This window comes from Ursus maritimus, unplaced genomic scaffold (genome assembly GCF_017311325.1).
Source record: "Ursus maritimus isolate PB19 unplaced genomic scaffold, ASM1731132v1 scaffold_10, whole genome shotgun sequence".
NCBI lineage: Eukaryota > Metazoa > Chordata > Mammalia > Carnivora > Ursidae > Ursus > Ursus maritimus.
In genome coordinates, this window is record NW_024423344.1 from 11042397 (window position 1) to 11067949 (window position 25553).

Here is a 25553-nt window from a genome sequence, read left to right on the forward strand (position 1 = left end):
TGATAATGAGACATCCTAACAGGTGTGAGGTGAAGAGAGATTTTAAAGTACAGCAGAGAAATCATAAGAAGCCCTTGGGAGATCAGCTGATCCAACCACTTAACAGACAAGAAAATTAAGGTCACAGAAGTTAAACGATTTGCCCAAGGTCAGAAAACCAGAGAGCGGAGGGTGAGTACAGACCGTAGGGCAGTGGGGAGCTCCTAGGCTTCCAGTAGAGGGATGGCGTGTGGAAAAGGTCTTCAGAAGAGCAGATCTGGGGTCAAGAAGAATCAGGGATGACCAATTCAAAAGTCAGGGAGACCCAGAAACCACTCAGGTTGAGGGTCATGGGAACGGAGGATGACAGAATGGAATGACTTGGTGACTGGGCAGGTCAAGAGGATAGAGGGTGAGAAAGAGGAACATGATGATCAAATTTCTGAGTTTGGGCAGCTGTTCAAATGGTGGGTCAGCCTCCAGGAAGGTGGGGAGAAGAAAGAATTTAAAAGGTCTGAGGTTCTGGGACTGGGCAGCTGGTTTAACAGTGGGATCATTCCCAGGGAAATGAGACAAGAGCAGTTTTCAGCATGCTGGGATCCAGCAGCCATAAGGACAACCAAAAGGAGAGATCCTGCCGCTAGCGCAGGTTGCCCTATATTTCAGGAACAGTGGAACCCCAACCTCCACCTTCCAAACCTCATGCGAGGGAGAACACTGTTGTCTCTGGCTCCAGAGTTCGCCTCTTGCTCTTCTTGCCCTTGTTCTCAAGTCTTCTGGCTTCGTATTTCCCAACATCTGCCCCAAGATCTGATCCTTTTTCATTAACCTGTGTGCATTTTTTCCTCTGAATTGTTGACCTTGAGCATCACCATTAGGTGCTTGGATCCTCGTACACGGGCATGCCAGTGACATGGACAATTTGAGAACAAGACACTGAACATGCCTTCCTTCCCTGCCTTTCCTTATGCTACAATAACCTCTGTGGGGAGGTCTCCCACACCAGTCCTCTGCACTCCAGACCTCTACTTCTGACTGCCTGGCAGACCTCTTTACCTAGCTATCTCAACAGGAGCTTCAGTTCAGTATGATCTGAAGTGGCACGTCTTTTTTCTTCCCCCATGGTTTTCTAATAACCTCTCCCCATTTATGTCATCCAGAACTCTGGAGCCGCTCATTCTTCATCTGTCCATCAACAAAGTCTCGGAAGCCTGTTACTTCATACATCACCCATATCTCCGTTCCGGCTACTGCTGTGGTTCAGGCCCTCTGCAGTTCTCTCTTGGACTGCTCCAGACAGCCTCTGTCCCTTCTAATCTCTCCTTCTTGCTGCAGAAAGAACTGCCTTTCTAAAATGTCTAGCTGGGGTGGCTCTCCATTGTTTAAGGATGAAATCTCCTTAGTACGACATACCCGCTCCTTCAGGATCTGACCCCCCACTAATATTTTGCTGTTCTATCTTTCGTCTCCTGCTCAACTGCTTGCAGCTCCATGACTACATCTAGCATCCAGCTCATTCTTGCCTCTGCACTGTTTTATTTGCTTTGTCTCTTCCTGGAAGGCACTGACCCTCTAGTCTTCCTGGAAAATGAATATTTATTTCTCCAATGGCTTCTCCTTTGGAAGCACGTCCACACCCTGACCTGTCCAGCCAGACTTAAGTGCTTCCTCTCTGTTGTTACAGGGCTCCAACAGATAGCTTCCGACATGGCACTTATTACAGTGTTAAAATTCTTGGCTCACCTGTCTGTACTGTTTTGCCTTCATAGTGTCAGGGTTGGTCATGGGTTTAATAAATGCTGATCCAAGTAAGAATGAATGAAGACATGAACGGAGAATTTCAGCAATGCTATGCCACCATTCCTGCCTTCATTCTGAAGGGCCACCGCTTCCAGAACTCAGGAGCTAGTAGACTAGCTACAGGTCTGGTGGGGCAGGGGGTGGTAATAGATTCAGCTAAGCTGGATAATAAGTAGAATAACAATAGTGTTTAGAACCAAAATGGATCCTAGAGAGATTCCTTAACCCACTTCCTCATTTTAGGGACATGACTGGATAATGAGAAAGCCACTGAAGATAGACCCGACTTAGACTTAGTCTACCTCATACAAACGTTCCAGGTGCAGCAAAGAAGTGAGCCAATTCTTTTCCTGTAAAAGTATTTTTTTCTGATTATGAAATAAGTGTTGATTATAGAATATTAGAAGTTGATTGTCTAGGCTCTTTGTACAACATATAGAATAGAGAGAAAAACAAAGAAAAGAAAGTGGAAACCATGTGTGGACCCTTTGCACTTTCGATTTGGCGTTTTGGATTGCAAGGGAAAGAAATCTCCTCAAGGTGGCTCAAGCCAAGGGTTGTTGTGGTGGAAAGCCACGTGGAATCACAGGGATTCTCGTGGGAATCTCAGAGCAGGATGCTGTCTCTGCACGGGACCTTGATGGGACTGGAGTGGGGAGCAGCTTCGGATTCAGAGGATATCTGGGAGCCAAGTGGCGGTAGCTCAGAATCTCTCCCGTGGAGCCCCACTGTTCAGCTTACTCCGTATGTCTGCTTCTTTCCATCCTGCCACAATTTCCTGAACACTTTTCAAAAGTCTGGTTTAAACACTGAGAGAAAGACTTGTACTGGCCCAGCTTCTCTCTTCAATAGTCCTCAGCTTGATGGACATCTTTGATACCTCACCCAATCAGTCATGGGCAAGAGAGTCAAGGACACTTGGCCCACCTGATGTAGGATAGGAGGAAGCAGGGTGAGCTTTAATAACAAGAATAACAGCAACAGTAATAATAGCTAACAGGCCCGGAGGACATACTATATGCCTTGCACTACTCTAAATACTTGACATACATTCTCACATTTATTTTTTACCCTGTGAGTTAGGTACTACAATTATGATCATTTCACAGTTGGGGAAATTAAGCTTTATAAACCACGTAGCCGTATTTCTTTACTCTACCACCCTAAAAAGGAGGGGGGGGGTTGTGCATCTGTAGTGCTTCCTATCCTCCTCTCTCCTCTTTGTCCCCTTCCTGCACAGGCCCAGTGCCCTCACCTTAGTTGTCCAAGGTACTTCATTTAAATGCTCATGCTCCCAAAATCATCCCTATTCCTTCTCCACTACTCATCCAAATCCTACTCTGCTCAGTTCACCTCTGGCTCTCTCCCCCCTCCCCTTCTCTTACCCCAGAAAAGCCTGGTTTGGCTGTTTGTTTGTTGTGTAAAGCCTGCCATTGCTGGGGAGCTTTTATTCCAGGATAGAATCTGTGCTCTTTTGGTCACATGGAACACAATTCCAGGGCACCAAGAGTAAGAGACTCCTCAAAGGTTTTCACAGGTTCTATAGACTCCGTTTCTACATCGGGCATCCGAGCAATATGCAGGATGCTCCGAAGGGGGCGCTCTTTATCACTCAATAATTCTGAACCTCCAGGAGCACCCGCAGTCTGCCCTGTGGCTTACAGTTGAGCCTCCGGGTAGGATAACTGGTCTATCTTTTTGTTCTTTTTCCCAGAGCCCAAATTGTGGGACCAATAAAATGAAATAAGATTACAAACTTCTTTTGCCTTACTTGGCAACTGAAGAGATGAGTTTCTTCCAAATCCCTATATTTCAAAAAGATCCAGTGAGCAAGAACTTTAAACAAAGGGAGTTTAAGTAAGGGACTACCAAGTGTTACTCTCTCTGCACACAAATATAAAAGGGCACAGTACTTATGTAAAAAAGTCTAGGATCTATTTTTGCCTCTGTTTCCTTAAGATGGAAATACATGGAAAAAGCAGCAATCTCAGGCACCTTTGGGGATTTTCTTGAGCAGCCCCCATAACACTCTTGTAAAATTAATAGTAATTAGGATTATTGCTTAAACAACTTGTCATTTATATCTAATTACCACTCACTACAATAAAAATTATCATGACAGATTCACTTTGTTGTAGGCTTTATTTAATTACAATCCTTAACTTCTATGGATTTCGTGTTAATAGTTTACTGCTTGTTATATTGTCCGTTCAGAACTGAAAATATTTAGGGAACGAATAGTTCTGGGCTTAGATAGGTCTTTTTTATTTTCTTTTTTTATTCTTCTTTTCCTTAAAGCAGACTCGTAAAGGCTCTGCTTGATGTCTTGCATCTTGGTCAGTTAGGGCAGAGATCCTGCCTCCACACCCCACCCCCAAAGTCCTTCCCTACTTTTGGTGTCCCCTCTGAAAAGGTGGCTGCTTAGGTGGCCCACAAGGCAACTGCATGTGGGGTCGCGGGCAATGGCAATGGAGTGGGAGCCAGTCTCCTTACTGAGACCCCTAACGTGACTGTGTTCTGGGCTGGGGTCTGGACAGCATCCTGGACGCAGCGGCGATTCTGGAGGAGCCGGTAATGCTCAGAGCCCAGACTTGCCCTGCTGGACCTCGGCCTTCAGGCGAGCAGGGGCTGCTGGGGGCGACCCCACGGCCTGGCTGCTTCGGGCCTGCCTGACGAGGCAGAGGATGCGCAGCCACTCCATCGGAATGGAGGACCTGGCTCAGGGGAGGACGCCGCCGCACCACGCGGACCCGGCTCGGAGCCTGAGGGCGGAGAAGGTAAGGACGCAGCGATTGGGACCACACCTTGGTGGGCCATGCAGTCTCTCGGACAGGGCTGTGGGACTTGCCTAGGAATCCCCTAGGGTCCGTGGCCAATAACCCAACTTAAAGCCAACGTTCATAGTAGGTGCGCTGTGGTCTCCCCCATGTAAGGTCCCATTCTTGTGTTTCCTGCTCCTTAACCAGCCGTGCCCTAATGCACGCACCTCCCAGAGCCTTTCCTGTAACCCACGTGGCCAGCTTCACCGTGCTTCTTCCTCGCTCTCCCTTCCATGTCTTTCAACTTTTATTTTTTTTAAATATCCGGCTCCTTTTCAGTATCATCCTTTGCTTTTCAAGGTCACAATTACCTCTTTGGATAAGTCAGATTCATGCTAATATGTTAAGGGTGTGAATAAATTTCATTTAATCATTTTATTTTATTTCAATTCAGCAAACATTCATGGAACAATATCGTGTACTGATCTCTAGAGAAAATTCAAACTTAAACAAAATATGGTCTCTCAAGACTTTATACAACTAGCACAGATTTTCCTCAAAGGAAGAAGTATTAGGATGAGATTTTTTTAAATTGTAGTAATGGTAAATATGTATGTAAATGTGCACTAGAAATCTCACAAGCACATCAAACCCATGATTTCATAATTACTATTGTTTAGAATGAGGCTAAAGAAGGTAGTATATAAAATAAACAAGTCTATTTAAAGAAACATATTAAGTAAGTAATGCAGAAATGACAAAAATTTGTGCAGGTGATGATGGACTCCTGGCTAATTTTTGAAGTAGGAGCTCAGTAAGAGAGGAACATTTGTAGACAAAAGACTCACTCCTAATGAGGAGACAGGGAGGTGGAAAGGAAGGCTTCATGGAGGAAGTGGCATTAGAGGTGGATCTTCATGGATGACCAGGAGTTTTTCTAAGGTTGTGAAGTAGAGGCCACTCCTCATGGAGGAAATAGCACAAGCCAAGAAACACAAGTGACGGAGGTACACAGGGACTAAGGAGCAGAAGTGGGATTTCAGGGAAGCGAGGTTGAAAGTGGATCATTAGGTGTTAAGAATTGGGTTTTGTTCTTTTTGCCTTTGTGACCCATGTGGCTAATATATCAAAAGGAGCTTTCCTTAGGACAGGAGCTTCATAGTGTGGGTGAGATCAATTAATGGGTCAGGAGAGTAATTTATGGGAATACGACTGGGATCTAAAAAAGAGAGAGACAGGAGTTAATACCAGAGTGCATCTTCCAGAACAAACACAAGTAGTCTATTGTGGGACCTTTGTTTTCTGAGCATGCATTGAGTCGTGATGGAAAATGGGTGGCAGTTCTAAAAGTCTGAAACTAGTGGCTCCCATATATGTTCGACTCCCACCTTCACTTTGTCCATCAGACTCTTGTTCAGTCTCCCATGATGAAAGGAAATTTTGGTCATTGTCAGAGGATGGCAGAGACATGTGGGGTGTTGTGTGCTTGAGGGTGAGCTGGTTTTGGAGGGGAGGGAAGGCAGAGGGAGAGAGAATCTTAAGCAGGCTCTGCGCTGGGTGTGGGGCTCCATCTCACAACCCTGAGATCATGATCTGAGCTGAAATCAAGAGTTGGACACTCAACCGACTGAGCCACCCAGGTGCCCCGAGGGTGAGTTTTTAACTGATTGTGTCCAGCCCAGGGTTTGATCCTTTACTAATTGGGTTAACTGGTTTGGACACTTCAGTGACACTGGCCACATTGTTTGTGACTGGGCTGTGTTTGGCAGGGGACCTCTGAGGCCTGAGGCTCCTGTTGCCATCCCAGAATAGTGACAGAATCTGAAGCTCCTGGCATGAAGTGTGTGTGGGATGGTGCAGAATCAAGGCTATGCAGGAGGGTGTGGGTTGAAGCCACTTCAAAGTGAAAGGGCTGGCCTAAGTGGCACATATTTAAATCAGCTGTGGGAAAACAGGCACACAGCAGCTATTTTTAGTTTGTGTTAGGAACTGTAAGAGCTGGAGTTGCTCATAGAGTAGAATACTGGCTCTGGATATAGGAGATGAAGACTTTTTCAGCTCTATCACTAACTTCTGTGCTGGTAGCCAGTGGGAAAGAGCCGAGGGAAGACAGTAGGCAGCAGGGCCGGCCCACTGTGGGCTAGTTCAAGTTTATCCTCATTGTCTCCAGACTCAATTTCATCTTAGAAACTCCAGCCTTGTTCCTGTACCACCCTAGGTCCCCTGCTTTGTATATTACTCACCCCTCTCTCAAGGCCTGCTGTTGGGGAAAGATCTAGAATTTTCTTTCTTATTTGGGTGGAAAAGACTGATAATAGCTTAAGTTTACCTTTGCAGAAGGGTTTGTACTTCAGTGAGGCTGAGTAACTTAATGTGGAAAAGAAAGCTCTAGCTGGACTCCAACATTAGTGAGTAGAGCATCTGTCAGGCAGTGGGGCCCTTCCTCACACCATTACAGCGCAGTATGCAGGTGGCTGCTTATTCCACCAATGCATGCCCTCAATTTGGTAGGCACTACTTTGAACCTGGCTTTAAAGGCTGGAAAGAACCTGATCAAAACAAGACTCAGAGGGATGAGGTTAGTTAGACTCAACTGAATAGGTATTTTTTGAGCACCTACTCTATGCCAGGCACCATGCTTGATGCAGGGAAGCAAGGATGGATAGGATGCAGTACCTACCCTTCATCTTCCCAGCACCCCATGCCCATCTGCACAGACTCAGAGTGTGATCATCGCTTCTCAGGCTGGCCTATCACTGAGAGTGGGCAGAGAGGGCACCAGTACGGGCCACGTTGGAAAAGATGCTTTCATTTGATGGAGCTGTGTGTGAATAGTGACTCATAATTGGTTTCCATGGAGTCTAGAAGTGGAGCTGGGGGAACAGTAACTGTCCTGTCCCTGAAATCTTGGGAGATAAGGTGAAATCCAGCAGGCAGAGATTAAAATGTGAACCGAGGAATATTGTAGCTGTAAGCATCTCTCGATTCAATCGAATTCAGCAAACACTTGTTGAGTGTTTGTGCCCTTTACCGAGAAGGGTATGAGAACACAAAGATGAATGAGGCCCGTTTGCTAACATGAGAAAGTCTGTGGCACAGAAGGCTGAGGTTTTTCAGACTGCAGGTCCTGGCCTGCTGGTGGGTCATGAAATCAGTTTAGCAGATGATAAGCACAATTTAGGGGGGAGAAAAAAGGGAAATAGAATGGAATAAGAAGTCGAGTACATCACATATATTAAAGGTAGGGGTGCCTGGGTGGCTCAGTGGGTTAAGCATCTGCCTTTGGCTCAGGTCATGATCCCAGTGTCCTGGGATTGAGCCCCGCATCAGGCTCCCTGTCCAGCAGGGAGTCTACTTCTCCCTCTGCCCCTGCCTTTTCTCGTGCTCTCTTTCTTTCTCTCTCACTCTCTGTCTCTCAAATAAATAAATAAAATCTTAAAAAAATAAAGTAAATAGTGTTTCACAAAATCATGACTTTCAAACTTTCTTTGATATCACAATCCTCGGTGAGAATCTGTTAAACATACATGTATACCTGTGTGCTATAAATCATATATGTGTATGTATATATATATACACTCACAATGTTTTGTGAAATTTTACATTTTTATATATAATTTATAACATGCATGTATATATATGTTTAATAGATTCTCACTGAGGATTGTGATATCAAAGAAAGTTTAAAAGTCATGATGTACAGTATCTAACATTGGAAGGGTTGATATTTTAGGCATGTGTGCCTGTGGTAGAACCCCAACCAATACATTAGAGACAGTATATCAGTTATCTGTTGCCATAGTGACACTGCAGAGCAAACAACACAAAACCTCAGTGGCATCTAACACCAAGCATTGGTTTCTCACATGTTTGCAGAATCAGCTAGATAGCTCTGTTCATCATCTGGCTGCCTCACATGTCTGGAAACCAGTAGGTTATCAGCTGATCTAAGATCTGAGTGGCTGGGATGACTGGGGCAATTTGAGATGAATGTCTCTCTTCTTCTAACAGACTAGACTTAGCATGTCCTCATGATGATGGCATGAGCAAAAGGATTTGCGCAAACACTTTTTAAGCCTCTGTTTGCATCACATTTTCTAATTTTCCATTGACCAAAGCAAGTCACCCAGCCAAACCCAGAGACAAGATGGGAAGGCATGGTAACTTGGCAAAAAACGTGGGCCATTTTTATAGTTTGCTACAACAATGAGCAATGAAGTTGGATTTGCTTTGATTGATTCTATCTCCAGACAATTGGTCTTCCCTTCTCTGATCTTGATTCTCAACCTCTAGTGCCTAGAACTCCAGAGGGTATGGCAGGAGTCTTTCTTCCCTTTGTAGGCTAACAGGTAGAAGAGTTACAGGTGGTAGGCAAGGAGGTGCCCTCAGGGGACAGACTAAAAGGGGACACAGGATGTGAGTTAGGAATCTGGCATCTCCTGGTGAGGCAGGGCTGCAGTGAAGGACATTGAGGAGAGATGGAATGAGGAAAGCTCCAGGGGTGTGGAGGGGCCTGATGACAACTGGGAAAATCCCTGTCCTTCTAACCCTGCACTCGGTTCAAGGAGAAACTTCCAATCAACTTGTTCCAGCAATGGGAAGGGTTATCCCATGAGTGTTGTAGAAGGAAACCAGACTCCCAGTCTTGATGCTGATGTGACCTTGGGTAAGTTACTTACCTTCTCTGGTCCTCAGTTTCCCCACTGTAAAGGAAGGGGGATGACCGTATGGGTTCTAAGATCCCTTCCAGCTCTCCTCTGTCTCTTTCCTTGGTTACCTTGCTCATGGTACAGATGTGTTGCCTCAGTTCTCACTCTTCCCTCCAGTGCTCATGGCAGACAGAGTGAATCCATCCTGGGTTTTCCCTGCCGAGAGTGAATATTGCCTCAGAATTCTCCTCAGCATAGTACTTGACCAATACTGTTGATCAGAATACACATGCAAGGTGAGCTTTGTCATACTTATTTGGTAAGACTGGAGGAAGCATTTCTCTCTCTGTCTCACTGTCTCTCTCTCTCTCTTTAAACTCCTAGGAGGTCATGGAATCTACCCAAGCAGCTGGAAAAGCAGCAGTGTATTCATTTTAGATTAATTTAGAGAAGCACACTGGGAAATGCTTGGGCTGCTCCTTGCAACAAATTTGGATCCTTTTAAAAGCTTACATAAGCTGTAAAATCTCCCCATGGTGGGAAGTCTTTAATACTCACTGAAGGAAGGGAGAGGAGTTGACTCTTCAATGTCACCATACTTTTGGCCATATAACATGTAACCATAACCAAAATAAGAAATCAAGAATACCTCCAAGTAAAGGGGAATTTGAGGGTCACATTTAAGGTACTAGCAACGTGAGCTGAAATAACCCACTCTGACTTTAGACTCTCTAGAGGAAGGACATGAGTGATAGTGAACAGTATAGGTCTTGAAGTCCACATGACTTCACAGTCTGCTCATCTGTCTGTGCTCCTTTGGGAGCTGGCCCAGGACCTCACACAGAGGCTGAGCAGTGAAACATCGAGCTGGGCAGTGAGTGACCTGGTCAGCAGCACAGAGAGCCTATGTTGGGGTCCTGGTTCCATCAGTTGCTAGTTGCGTGAAGCTGGGAAAGTTCATTGGCTGCCCTGTGCCTCAGTTTCCTGATCTTTAAGATAGGGATCATCATAAGATCTCCTTTACAGAGTTGTGGAGATTAATGGAAACATGCAGATAAGGTACCCAGTGGCCAGCTCACGATACACTCAATAAAGTTTGGATGGTAGGGGCAGTGCTGCCTAGGGCTACAGTAATTATTTTAAAATCGAAGCTACTCTTTTAATCTTCCTGCTTTTAATATGGCTAAAACGACCATCTATTTTAAAGTCATGGCTGAGGGTGGGTTTGAGAGTTCCTGGGACAGTCACTCAGGCCCCCATCCCCCCTTTTTCCTCTTCTTCCTAGGTTATGCTATGATTCTTTTGTACATAAATGCTGTCACCATCTAGGTTCACTGGAGAGCTCCCTGTAGCCTGCCCCTTTTCCTCTTCATCAGGGCGATCTGCCACAGGATCGACTAGATTTCAACCCATAGAACTCCCCAAACCCTCTGGAGTTATTTTCTCTTTTAGAATCTTAAGACCACAGGATCATAACTATTTTCTAAAGCTATAGAGACAGCCGCTCAAGGAACAGATTTTCAAAAGGATACTTTATTCGATTAATTAGTCAATTCCCTTGTCGTAGATGTGAAATTACCCCTAAACCATCCCGACTGAGGGGACTCTTACAGTGAGAAGCACAGAGATGTTGGGTTGTAACAATAGGAGAGCTCATTTGCAATGCAAATGAGCAACCAGCAGGCAAATGAATCCTTATGGGAAAACCACTCTAATCATAAAAACCACTTGCTTTGGGGAGACTGCAATGTAAGGACAAGCAGAATCATAGCTCCATGAATCCCCTCTAATATAGGATATTAGAGAATTATCCAGGTAATTTTCTATGAAATTGCATTTGAGTAAAGCAAAATGCATTGCTGGGCAATAGATAATATCTTTAAAATTTGACTCCACAATTGTAGACTGAATTATTTATGGTTGTCACTATAGCTATGATAGTTTGGAAATAAAATAGTCAGGCTTTTCTCCCTGTTTTTATTTGTAGGAAAACAAGTCATTCAAGCTTTTTAGTGATACAATGTGACTTGCTGTCGATGGCAGTTACGAATTTTCAGGCTCTGCCAAGCACAGGAGTACCCAGAAGGGACATATGTTTTCTCTGCTTTGTGTTCCAAATTTGCCTTAAAAAACATGCAATTATGTGAAGGCCTGATTTATATTTTCAAGGAAAAGCACAATAATGGCTCTGTTTTGTAGCCGTGTTTCTCCAAAACGTATTTGTATTGCTGCCTTTTCAAAAGACATTGGCTAATGATCATTGGATTTTCGATTTCCGTCATGACATATGAAAATTTGTTGAGGTCTGTGAGATTTAAGAACTGTTTTCTGAAGTGCAATGGAAATTTAGTTAACATAGTTTTGTACTGCAAGCCTGAAATATACTTACCTTTCATCCGTGTCCTTATTTTTGTGGAAAATGAGCAAAGAGGATGCAGGAAAAACTGCATTTTAGTTGTTAGGATGGAACAGAACAACCAAGATAACAAAGAGTAAACCTCAAAAGATCTAAAGATCGGAAGGCTGTCGGAGGGTCACGAGTGTGGGAGGAAGCCGGGAGGGATAGAATATTTGCCGGGCATGGAAGGATGGCTCTGGGGAGAAAGTGAGGCTTTTTGGTTACATTTTATACTTAAATGAAAATTACCATAAAACCCTTTATAAATTATATAATCACTCTGGCTGTAGATTTCATGCCCTTCATTACTACGATTAATGATGGCGTTCACACTACTCTCTCAGCAGCATTTCTAGTAAATTTTTGAAAGAAGATGAGCTAGTCTCTTTCTGGATTGGGGAGCCCCCTCCTGGGAGGTAGGGCAATTTTTTTGTTGTTTATTCTCTTTCAGTAATGGAAGTAGAGAAAGGTCAAAGGCCAATTTCACATAATAAGGGAATTAGTGGACAAATAATTACAAAATATAGAATTTCAGGAAATTTTGAAGCTAAGAGGAAAAGGCATCAGGGACAGCGGAAAGAGAGAAGGCAGGATAACATATATGCAGTGTTTTGATTGCTTTGTACAAATCTAGAGTCATTTTGTTAGCTTAGGAATTTAAGTATCTTATGTAACATATAGGCTCATAAAGTATTTATATTGTATATTTAAGATCATAAGGGCTCAGAAAAATGCAATCTAAAAAATGGAAATAGTAGCATGTCTTCCCCATAATTTTTCGATCTTAAGGGAAATAATTTTCAAATTCTTTAAAAAATTGTTTCACCCCATGGCATTCACATCGAGGGTGCAAGAAGAGAAGTCACATGCTGGTAGAGATGCCATCTTGTTAGTTGCAGATTCACATACATTTTTCTCATATGTGTTGTGTGTAAGCCTGGTAAACTCTCATCTGCTTTTTTGGATCAAGAGAAGGTTTGGTCCAAGATGACTCTGAATTCATTCAGTGGTCATAACGTTTGTTGGGTAAGTGAAATGGCCCCGCAGTGTGATGGAATCATCTTTCATACTATTGAAGTCATCCCCCCAGTCAGCTTTTTAATATTACCTTTTGGGTTCAGGCTTTGCCAAAAAAGCCCTATAGGGAAATTTTAATAGCATCTTCAGGTGGAGTGTTTTCCCATTCTAGAGCTAGGTTTCCAATTTTGTTCCTTGATGAAAGCAAATAGGAAGTAATTATGGGATCATTCAAGACAGAATTTGAAAGGTACTTCAATTTGTAAAATGATGTGTCTCTTAATGACTTTGGTGTCAGTCTGAGTTTTATGGTAAAGGCCACCTTGGAAGCTTGGAGGTTGGTCATAGTGATTTCAGAGAATGATCCTATTGGGAAAATAGCCAATTCCATCCTTTGCTATCTTCCTCAAGCCTCATGAGATGATATAAGAACACCAGAGCTTAACTTGGCTTTACCCACTGGTCACAGCTTATTCATTCATTCTAAGCCAGAAATTTAGAGATTTTCAATAATGAAAGCCAAATTGTTGAGATAGTAGCTCAGAGACTGGAGGTGAGAGGCATCCTCTGATGGTCTGTTTATTAGCTAAGGATAAGGGACTAAAAGATGGCCCGTTTCCCTAAGACCAAGAACATCTAGCCATAGGTTCAGAAAATATACCCCCAAAAAAGAGATCCCAGATCACTTCTCCCTAGACCTTCTCCTGGTTCAGCCTGGGGTGAGACGGGACGGGGTGGGGTGGGGGACACAGAGGATGTGGCAGAAGGCAAGTCTAATGCACAGCATGCCTAACTGGAAAGAGAGAATCTTTGGAATATGAGGTAGCAAAGTATTTTCAGTCTCCCTTTTCCCATTTCCATCCAGGTCATGATAAGTCTGTGCCTATCTTCTCCTTTCCTCCTACTACCTCACCACCTCTTCCTTCCTTCCAGACCCATCCAGCCAACCTTCCTCCAGAACTGGGGACTGAGGAGTTAGTCGAATTGGAATAGGAACTAGGAACAATGAGGGTTGGAATATCCTAAGTATTACTCGGAGGCTCAGCTATCTCTTTGGCCTCTCATAAAGAAAAAAATAATGGGTTTCCAGAAATTGCATTTTATAGACATTATCATTAGTATTATGTGTTTTTAAATTTATTTTCTTTTTGTTTTGATGAGATCGAACATCAACTGACCCTAGAAGAGCTACACAACTTAAGTGCACTCTTTCAGGTAGGAATCGACCAGGTGAGCTGTCTAAATATTCATCTGGGTAATTCGATTCTCTTTGATGGTTGATTTTTCAGTGAAAAGTACAATCCTTTTAATTCCTATAAAATAGCAGTGAAGAATAAAGTCGCCTTAATTGTCATTTTTTAATGGAATTAGAAACAAGTTGTGAATCCATCATAGTAATGAACAAGAGGGATACCATGTTAGAAGTTGACAGGGTTTAGGTAAGTCTAATTAGACATTCGATCCTTTGGGCTCTTGCTCCTAGACTAAACAAAATGCAGCTATGTTCATCATTAATTATTCTTTTTCCCTCCTAGGAGTATGAAAAGAGAGGAAGACAGCTGCTGGACATGGAAACTTTTAAATGCATAATGAAACAGAGTATGAAATCACAGAATAAAGTAAATGGATTTTATAAATGTTGGATCACTGAAACCACAGTTAAAACTTTACCTGTATGAACCAATTAGGCTGGATGTTCTATCTGTAAGCTCACTCAAGGCTCTAAACTGTGGTTTCTGTTAGGATCTACCTGATTCACAGAACAGTTTATTTGGGAAAATATTTTTAAATTATTGAAAAGAAGCTAGACCAGCAAGATATTTAGAGACTTTTATTGAAAAGGAGAGAAAGGCTCTTGTTCCTTCACTTATTTCTGTAGATGGTCCCTGACTTATGATGGTTTGGCTTTAAGATGGTATGAAAGCCATGCACAGTTAGTAGAAGCCATACTTTGAATTTTTATCTTTTGTCCAGGGCTAGTGATATGTGGTCTGATCCTCTCTTACCAGACTGGGCAGCAGCCACAGCACCCAGTGAGCCATGCACTTATGAAGGTCAACAGCTGACAATACACTGAGAACCATTCTGTACCCAGGCAACCATTCTGTTTGTCACTTTCAGTGTAGTATTCAACACTTTATTTTAAAATAGACTTTGTGTTAGATAATTTTGCCCAACTGGAGACTAATGTAAGTGTTCTGATCACATTTAAGGTGGGCTCGGCTAAGCTATGATGTTGGTAGTTGAGGTGTATTAAATGCATTTTCCACTTACATTATTTTCAACTTAACGATGGGATTATCAGGATGTATCGCATCAAAAGCTGAGGAAGATCTGCATATCTGTTGTTTCCAAAGAGTGTGGACCTCCCTTCCACACCTGATCTGCTGGAATGAAATAGTTTAAACATTCCCTTTGCCATATTGGTTAGCCCAGTTGTTAGCTCAGAAGATGAAATCTTAATGAAGGGCCATCAAGCTCCTTTAACAAAATACCACAAAATGGGTGACTTATAAATACCAAACATTTATTCCTCACAGTTCTAGAGACTGGAAGTCTGAGAACGGGGTCAAGTGAGGGGTCTCTTCCAGGTTGTAGTCTTCTCCTTGTGTCCTCATGTAGCAGAAGGGACTTGGGAGCTCTGTGGGATGTCTTTCCTAAGAGCACAGATATCATTCACAAAGGCTCCATCCTCATGACCTAAGCACCTCCCAAAAAGCCTCACCTCTTAATATCATCACATCAGGTATTAAGACTTGAACATATGAATTGGGGTGTGGGGGACACAAGCATTCAGTCCATAGCAATAAATAAGGTTATAGTCCTCAGATAAAATACATATCATAAAAGGAGAAGCTCTTTAAGCACTACTTGGTAAGATTCCTGATTACATCTTAAATTATATATAAAAACAAACTCAAGGTAGAGCTCTTTGATATTGTACCTGGGATTTGAACAAAAACACGCCCATTCTAACTGCAAAGCCCACAGTTCCAATGGCTACGGTACAAGTTTAGGTGTGTTTAAAATTTCTTCTACAATGAGAAGTGATCATTAAATGGAACCAATTTTTAAACAGTCTCCCCTCTATTTGTGCAATACTATGCAAAGAACTTCTTTTGGAAAGAGAGGGGAGTGTTTTACATGGATAAATTCTTGGGTGTTTTACCAACATTCTAGATCTTTTTAACAAAAGCAGTCTAATTATCTGTATTTTTAGAATGCCTGCTTGACTAGTCAGCCCCTCATTCCTGACTTTCGTTCATTCATTTACTCACTCATTCATTCATTTGACAAATCTTTACTGGGGCAATATTCACTCAGTAAATATTTACTAAGGGGCTTTGTTTTAGCCCCTGTGGCACACAGTCAGTCAAGATATGGCCTAGAGCCTCTCTAGAATTAAGTATGGGTGCTATGGGGACATGTCAACCAGACCAGGGAGTCAGGCCTGAAGGAGATGAATCTTGGTCTGAGTCTCGAGGGATGAAGAGAATCGCTCCATAAAGGGGGGACAAACAGGCAAGGCCTTCAAGAAGAGGGAACAGCATTCCCAGAGGCACAAAGGCAAGAGCCAGCGTGCGGCCTGTTACATACATCTAGGGAAATGTGTGCAAAGGAATATGGGACAAGGATCAGGTTATTTGCGACCATTTGTACTACGCTTAATTTCATACAGTGTATCATCGAGGAGCCATGAAGCCGTGTCTTTTTTCGCCTATGTACCAAACAATTAATTGATTTTTCACTATGTGACCACACTGTCTTAGGGTCTCTTCATATTTCATTTCATCGATATTCTCCATAATATCAGAATAACTTCATTCGGAAGGCGTTGTTATTCTTATTTTGTAACTAAAAAGACAGGTTTAGAGAATCTGAATAACTTGCCTCAAGTCCCTCAGCTACTAAGGAAAGCGTCTGGGATTCAAACTCCGGTCTGCAACTGATGCTCAATATGTCAGTTAAGATTAGGTTCATCTACAGAGTGACAGAGTGACAGAAAATGCTAAGCCACCAAGACTGAAGCAAGATAAAGGTTTTCTCTCATGTAAGAAGTCAGGTGGTCAAAGGGACTTCATGATTTGTCCTACTTTTCTGCTCTCCCACCTTCAGCACATGGATTCCTCTTCATGGCTCAAGATGGCTGCTCGGACTCTAGCCAACGTGCTCTCATTCCAGGCAGCAGGAAGGGAGAGGGGGAAAAAGAGAGATCTACTCCTTCCCTTTAAGGACAATTCCCAGGAGCTGCCTGTGACATTTTTAACTTTTTTAGTCAGAAATTGATCATGTGTCATATCTAGCAGCAAAAGTTAGCAGGTAAATATGGTCTTTTTTCTGAGGAGGCATGTATCCAGTTAAAAGTTGTGTGTTCTTTAGTAAGGAAGAATGGCTAAGAGGAACAGCTAACAACCCTCATGTCTCCTCCACTATTCTGGGGTTTCATATTCTAGTACTGGCTAAAAACCAGGAAGTATCTCCTTTGCTCTTTGTAAGAAATGTTGACTTAGTTAAAATTCAATGCCAAAAAGGGGAGAGGGTGCTAAAGATTAACATTTAGGGGGGCGCCTGGGTGGCACAGCGGTTAAGCGTCTGCCTTCGGCTCAGGGCGTGATCCCGGCATTCTGGGATCGAGCCCCACATCAGGCTCCTCCGCTGTGAGCCTGCTTCTTCCTCTCCCACTCCCCCTGCTTGTGTTCCCTCTCTCGCTGGCTGTCTCTCTATGTCAAATAAATAAATAAAATCTTAAAAAAAAAAAAAGATTAACATTTAGGAAGACCACAATGCATAGGGTGAGCATTTTAGACAGAGGAGGCATCTATCGGAACAGGAGTCTTAGTCCCCAAGTCCACAAAGCCATTGGTTTGAGGGGAGGAGCAGAGAAGGTAATGCCCTATTTTCTTATTTCTGTAACTTTGCATGCACTGTTCCTTTTGCTAGAATGCCCTCCTCCCCCCCTTTTTTTTTTAAAGATTTTATTTATTTATTTGACAGAGATAGAGACAGCCAGCGAGAGAGGGAACACAAGCAGGGGGAGTGGGAGAGGAAGAAGCAGGCTCACAGCGGAGGAGCCTGATGTGGGGCTCGATCCCATAACGCCGGGATCACGCCCTGAGCCGAAGGCAGACACCCAACCGTTGTGCCACCCAGGCACCCCCCTCCACCCCTATTTTGCTTAAGTAATGACTCTCTCTGAATTCTGATTTTTAAAAAAATATTCTCAGAATCTAGCACCATGTGTGGCACAGACAGGTGCCCAATAAATGTTGAATGAATGATGTTAAGACAGGGCAGCCATCGTGGACTTGAAGGGGTCTTTCCTAACTTTCCTAGAAATTAATAGATGCTTCTGCTTTTAACCTGATAGTGGTCTATAGTTTTCTGTAGCACAGAACTAATCATTTTGCATTACACTGTTTGCTTGTTTGTGACCCCACTATGCAGTGAATGCTGCGAGGGCAAGTAACACATCTTTCAGCTCTGAGGCCTCAGCATCTGGCACAGGACCTGGCATACCATTGGTGCTCAACCTGTGTTTCTTCTATGAGTGAATCAATGTGTGGAGGAAGTAGTCCAATGTTCCTCGGAATCCCACATAATCATGCGGAGAAAGCAGTACCTTGGGCAGACCCTATTTATGCATAGACACATGCCCCCACCCCAAAAAGAGACCATCTGACCATGCCCTATCTGATGGCCAGCTCCTGCCATGGCTTGTGACACTGCATGATCCTTGCCTGATGCACCTTGTCTGGAGCTCCAAGATGCCCAGACATACCCACAGCTCTCCCACATTCTGCTTTGTGGTGACAAGGTGGTCTGAGTGGGCATCCTGAGCCCAGGCAGCGATTGTTTTCATCCTGAGCTTTTCTGTTTCCAGTTCCATCTGTGGCCCTACACTCTTCTTGAGGCCATCCCTCTGGGTGTTTTGGTTTGTTTGGACATTCATTTCAAAAACATTTGTTTCATATTATGTGTATGGTATTGTCTAGTTGCCATGGTGAAGTCTGCACTGTCAGCCACACCAAGGAGTGTGATATGTCTCCATCTGAGCATGACTTAAAGGGAAGTGGGGCTGAGATGAGGTCCACAGCCAGGGCCTTTCCTCATAACCACTACACTGACACTGAGTGTTGATTCACCAAGAGGCAATGCCTTGGTGTCTTGAACACCAGGCCTCATCTTATTTTCTCCCTTTTATTGCCATTACTACACAATGGCAAACACCCGTGGGACTTATAAGAGAAAAGCCAACATCTCACTCTCCCAAAGAGACATACAACCTTAATATTTCTGTTGAAGCTACCTTCTTTAAAAAAAAAAAGATTTTATTTATTTATTTGACAGAGAGAGAGAGAGACAGCCAGCGAGAGAGGGAACACAAGCAGGGGGAGTGGGAGAGGAAGAAGCAGGCTCCCAGTGGAGCAGGGAGCCTGATGCGGGGCTCTATCCCAGGACCCTGGGATCACGCCCTCAGCAGAAGGCAGACGCTTGACAACTATGTCACCCAGGCACCCCAAAGCTACCTTCTACATACATTCCTGAAAATACAGAATCTTGGGGTTTGAAAGGACCTTAGAGGTCACTTAGTATATAGTCCCTTCAATGCTCAAATTTTCTTCTCTGCTAAGCCATGAGTCCACGTATGCTTGAATACCCTCAGCTAAAGAAAACACAATGTCTTATAAGGCAGCCCATTTCAAGGCTAGAGAGCTCTGACCTTAGAAACTTTTCCCCCCTTTATGAACCGAAATTGGTCTTTCTTGACGTTCTACCCATTAGCTCAATTTCTATTCTTTTGAGCCACCATAAAAAAAAATTACCACAAACATAGTAGCTTAAAACAAATACATATTTATTATCTCACAGTTTTTAGAAGTTAGGAATCCAATCATGGCTTAGCTAGGTTCTCTGCTTCAGGGTGTCTCATCAGGTTGCAACAAGGTGGTAGCTATGGTTCGGGTCTCATCTGAAAGCTTGACTAGGGAAGGATCCACTTCCAAGCACATATGGTTGTTGCCAGGATTCAGGTCCTCGCTGGCTGTTGGCCAGAGGCTGCCCTCAGTTCCTTGCCATGTGGGCCTCTCCGTAGGGCAGCTCACAACAGGGCAGCTGGTCTCATCAAAACCAACCAAGGAGAAAGCCTGTTAGTAAGGCCAAAGTTAGGATCTTGTGTAATCTAATCATGGAAATGGCATTACCCTCTACATTAGGTATTCTATTGGCTACAAGTAAACTACTCAAAGGGAGTGGATTACATAAGCCATGAATACCAAGAGTCAGGGATCATTGGGTCCATTTTATAATCTACTTACTACAGCCACACAGAAGAAATCTATTCTCCTCTCATAGAATAATCTTTCTAATACTCAAAAATAATTTTCATGACTTGCATGTCCTCTTCTTTTGAGATACACCTAAGCGCCCACCCTTACCACCCAACCATTGTCCTCATAACCTGTTTTGCTGTTATCTAAAGTGGGGTCCCTAAACACAGTCCAGTCTTTTGGCTGGAACTGACCAGAGTGGAGTGGGATCTCCTGGGAGCACGTGGACTGGGAAACACAAAGCTCCTCATGCTAACTAGGGCTCCATTTCAAAAACAGAAGCTCTAGGAGCCCCAGTCTCTCATGGGGGAAGAGTGTTAGGGTCAGCACATTGAACACCAACTAATAGTCCTATTTATGTTTTAGAATAGGCATTCCAGAGATCTTTGAGTATTTTGCATTTTAATATGAGATTCATAAATTGGAAAAATTAAGATTTCCCCTCCTTCTGCAACCTCTCCTCTGACAACCTAGTGAAGAGTTTACTCCTGTCCTGTCTATAAATAGATTTATTTTTTTCCTTTCCAGAATATTGAACAAATAGAACAACTTTTCATGAAAATAGACTATGAATCAGCAGGCAGAATTCAATGGGTAAGTTGGATTATATTTTGTAAATCAAATTTTGAGATTAGTAAGGAACATAAAATGTTAGTTCTGAGCCTGTTCCTTTCTGGAGTATACTATGCCCCTCAGTGCTTTTGTCAACTTGAAACTGAACCAAGGGGATATGCATGTTCACAATTTTCAAATTGTGTAATGTCAGATTATACTTGGAATAGTTTAACTAGGGATTTCAGTAGCTGAGGCGAGTTCCAAGAAGGGTTTCCTAAAACTAGGGAATAAAGGATACATTTGTCACCTTACCCCAAAGCAAACATAAAACACCAGTGCACAAGAAATTCAATGAGCAAAAAATACCTGTTGATAATCAGATCAGTTAATACAAGTAAAGTATTTAGAACAAGGACAGTCACAAAGTAAATTCTCAACAAATATCATCATCACCATCATTATTAATATTACCCAATTTGAGTTGTGTAATAATGAGCTGAGATACCTGCTTTAAACATTCTCTGCCATTGTGTCTGTCAGTCCCCTTCTATTGTTCCAGGATAAATTAAGTTCTAAAATGACAACTTGAGCAATAAGACACCTCTATTCAGACCGTGGGCCAGTTCCCCAACCAACTCAAATGCAAGTGTTTACGTTATCATCGGACTTGAATAGGAAGTCAGGATTCCAGAGAAGAGAAGGGGAGGCTCTAATGAAGTGGGGCTTTGGGGAAAGTGGAGAGAGAATAAATGTTCCCAGGTCCTACAGTGCCCCCACCCCTTCCCTCTGACTGCAGACGTCTTTTCCCTGGGTGTACTGCTGAGGTTCTAAATGAAGCATATGCTGGTGGGTGGGAACTGTGCAGTCTGACCGGTAAGGACTTCAGTCTCTGGCCAGCCACTTGCTAGTTGTTTGATCTTAGGCAAGCTATTTAACCTTTCAAAGCTTGGGTTTCCAAATTTGTAAAATAGAAGAACAATAGTATCTATCTCATACAGTTATCATGAGAATTGAAAGCAAGGTCCATGTTGCATGGAACATGGTATACTGTTAATCACAACCATCATCATCATCATCATCACCACCATCTTCTTTAGAGAGAGAGAGACTGGGGTTGGGGAAGGGAGCCCCAGCTGGGTAACAGACTTCCAACCCCAGCTGAACAGGCACATCACTGTTATTACCCTTGGCATACTGATGAGGTAGTGAGTACTAGTAATTATGTCATGTCCAGGGACGGACCATACTCTAATGGTAAAGAGAAATTTTGAAAGAAAGGAACATAGTAGATGTTTAATGAACTTCCCTTTATCCTCCAGGATAGCTTTTGCACATATCTGCAGCTAGAGTATTCAGAGCAAGCGGATACTTTGGCCCGACAGAAAGAGGTTTCCTTCCAGCTGCCTGCTGTGCTGCAGGGGCTGTCATATGGGGCTCCCGTGCTGCGCATTCTCTCTGTGCCTGACGACACCTTAATCATGATCAGAGAAGATGGAGCGATTTATTTCTGGTCCCTGCAGCTGAAGTTGAAAAGAAGAAAGAGAGTTTTTGTATGTGATTTTCATTTGATAAGGATGCTGAGTGCTCCAGTTTGATTTTATTTGCTATTTTAAACTGCTCTTCAAGTGGCATGATTACAGAAATTGTGTCCTTGAATGTAATATATTCATGTTGGCTTTTGCTAATCTATAGAATGCAAGTAAAATATGATCTCTATATGTAGTACAAGATAATGCTTCATTTTGCTTCTAAAATCAGATGGAGTAATGAATTACACATGACACTATCATGTAATTTATCATATGTCTTAATGAATGACAAATGGGAAAGAATTTTCCATTGTTTTTTTTTTTCCTGTTAATGATTATTTCAGTTTAGGCAGCTATTGCTAGGGTTTGTCTTCGTATTCAATCACAGAATCAGAAATTCAGAAGGCAAAAAGCATTCGGGAAGTAGACTTAGGAAAGGAATAGAAATGCCTGACCTATTCCACAATATATCCTGTCTTTAAAGTCATTTCTTTTTTTTTATTATTTCATTCAGTAATAGTTGAGCCCCTGACTTAGCCTAGGCTCTCTGCTGGGTACTGGAGATATAGGAACCCATCTCAGCCCTCCAGAAACTTATCATCTACACTAGAAGTTACAGCTATCCTAAACCCCTCAGGCTGCCAAATAAGCTCTCTGTAGAGAGAGGGAATAAAGGTGGCTCATTGAATCTATGTAGCAAGTGCCTTATACTTGAAGGAGAGCATCAATTTTTAAAAACTATAATTTTAAGCATGTCTATTGTCAAATTGTCTTATCATTAAAAAGGCATATTTTTGTTTATTTCCTCTCTTCAACACATTAGGACAAGTCCATGAGTCGGAAGCCGAGGTGGGTGACGGATGTCATCAGCATGCCACAGTACAACAAACTGATCGTAGGGACTGGGTGAGTGCCTGCAGCTCTTTAATTGGAAGTAAACAGTCGTGTTATGAAATTCATTTCCATGTGTGAGTTTACACAGACACATACACATCTGTGGTATTTAAAAGTCATGAAGCCCTTTTTAAAACATGCTAGAACATAATATCAATCAAAGCTACTTTGCAAAGTCGTGGCCTTGTTTGGCCCATTGCAATGATGTCATTGCCTCCAACACCGCCGGAGGCCCTCTTTTGGAATAGTTCCAGAGTGAAAGTATGGGCCAGATGGGGAAAAAATCAGTCTTGTGAACTTTTAGCACATTTTATTTTAGATTCAAAATAATATTCCTATTTTATTATCCACCAAAATTCAGTCGAAAGTGCTTTAGACTGATTCAAAAAATAAAATCTGTAAAAAGATAATGCTCACTGCTGAAGAACCTCAGAAGAATGGGTCTGAGGATGGGAAGGAAGATCCTAAAGGTTTTGATCATGGCAACACAAGGAAAATGAACAGGCACCATCCTGGGCTGCTTGGTTAACCCCAGTAATGGACCTCAGCGAAGGGAATGTGGCTTGGTGGGAAGGAAATTTGGAAAATTTCAAATCAAGGGTAAAGCAAAAAGTTCAACACGAAGGGGTACAGAGGCAGGGGTGTGAACTGTGATCCAGAGCTGGGAGACTGAGGAGTGAAGCTGCTAAACACAGGGCTCTGGGGGCATGGCTAAGAGATGGGGTGGAGCTTGAAAGGGATTCCCGCAGCCCTGCCTACTGGGACTCCCCTGACTCCCCCCAGGCTAGGGATATCTCTTCTCCACCTAGTCTCCTCCAGAAGCCCTTGGTTCCCTAGTCTTCAACCACTTTAATGAACCAACAGTTAATCCAACCTCAGATAATCGAGACTATTAAATTCAATCAAGTTTAATGTTAAATCTAATAATTAAAATATATTTGTTTATATATTAAAATGTATTAATATAATTAATATTAGCTACTAAAAAGCAACAAGTCTGGGCATATACATTCAGCCCAGTTTGGTTTTAAAAGCCATGCCCAATAATTTAATTATCATGTGTTTTGATTACTCAGTAACTTACTAAAGACTCTCTGAGCTGACAAATCAGAAGGTGAGGCAAAGCTTATGACACATGGAGGCAGGGAACCACTAGAGCTGCATGGCAGGTAAAAAGGAGATGGAAAAAAGGACATTTCACACTGAGGGTAAAGCAAGACTTTGGAATTTAGAGAGTGACCTCTGTTCGTTCTATGCCAACAGGTCAAAGCAGTAAGTTGTGTTTCCTGTAGCCACAAACTTGTTCTTCTCTCAATCAGCTCCAAGGTAGACAAGCTAACACAGGAGGGAAGGGGTCAAGAATGCAGATTGAAAGGGTAGGAAATTAAGGGAGCATTGAGTTAACCTCTTAGTTTCTAGAAAGAGGCCTTGGCCCGCCTCTTTGCAGATCTAACCATCTTTAGTATTTGCAATAAACAACAGCTCACATTTGCGAGCCCTTAGCAAGTCCCAAGTCCTGGACTAATCACTTTCTCACACGTGCTTTTGTTCAATCCACGTAACTCTCCTGAAAGACAGGAGACCCCATTATACAGATGAGGGGACTAACTGGTGAGCTGGGATCTGACGCCCCAACTAGTGGCACCCAGAGCTCATATTTTTGAAAGCTGTGCCAGCCTCCTGATGGAGAAGGATAGACCAGGATGGTTTAGAACCAGGCAGAAGAGACATCCCCAAATGGTAGAACAGTGGAGGGAGACCCCAGGTTCAGCCAGAGGGGTTGCTCAGTAGGGCAGTTGTTTCACCGGCCAGGTGTCTCTGCTCTGTGGAATCCATGAAATATAAAAACTGTTCTACAAAAGTGAAGTGGAGAATTTAAGATTACTCCAATGGTGCTTGATCTTTGAACAGAAACCGTGAAATCCAGCTGTATGAACTCTCCAACCTGGAGCCTTACTGTCAGATTGGTGGCCTGGAAGCTGTTCCTCTGAAACTGGACTACTGGTAAGAGCATCTCCAGGGCCAGGAGGCCTCACGGGGACGTTGTCTCCTGGCCACTGGGGCCTTCTCTCCTCTCTCCTTGGGCAGTTACGTTCAATCGTGTTCAATGAGTAAATATCAGGGCTTCCATGCAGCCTGTCGTGACCATGTCACACATCACTGTACTACCCAGAGAGGAGGGTCCTTCCTGCATCTAATTAGGAAAGGGAAGCCCAGAGAGGTGAAATGATTTTTAGAGTCATGCAATTATGAATTCATCTGTTTTAAATTTGTTGGGATTAATTTTCTTGAAACTTGACTTTGACCATGTTACTCTGCTTTTTAATGGTTGTTTAGTTCCCTCTCCAAAAATATCCACACTTCCAGAAAGTGTCCAAACCCCCCTCTGCCTTTTCAGCTTCATCCCCTCTGAGCCTTCAGGCCTCCCAAGCACCAACATAGCTAAACAGAGACTCTCAACTTGGGCCAGGCATTGTCACCACCACACTGCTCCCAATGCTGCCCCCTTCCCCAACCATCCATCCCACCATGTTCCTTGAGCACTTACTGTGCACCCTCATTGTTGGATGTATGCATGAATGAGACATATGCTTGAATGAGATAAGATTATTAGGGGCTATCACAGTCTCACAGAGTGGGTGGTT

At 43.1% G+C, this 25553-nt stretch overlaps 1 protein-coding gene across 1 annotated transcript in view; it reads left to right on the forward strand.

Moving 5' to 3' along the window:
- The first annotated feature begins 1793 nt into the window (after positions 1-1793).
- The window catches only part of LOC103664412 (WD repeat-containing protein 49), a 113522-nt gene continuing 89762 nt past the window's right edge, over positions 1794-25553 (forward strand). Inside the window, 2 exon segments of the mRNA XM_040620917.1 lie at positions 1794-1907; positions 4317-4556. Coding sequence (XP_040476851.1) covers positions 1794-1907; positions 4317-4556 — 354 coding nt within the window.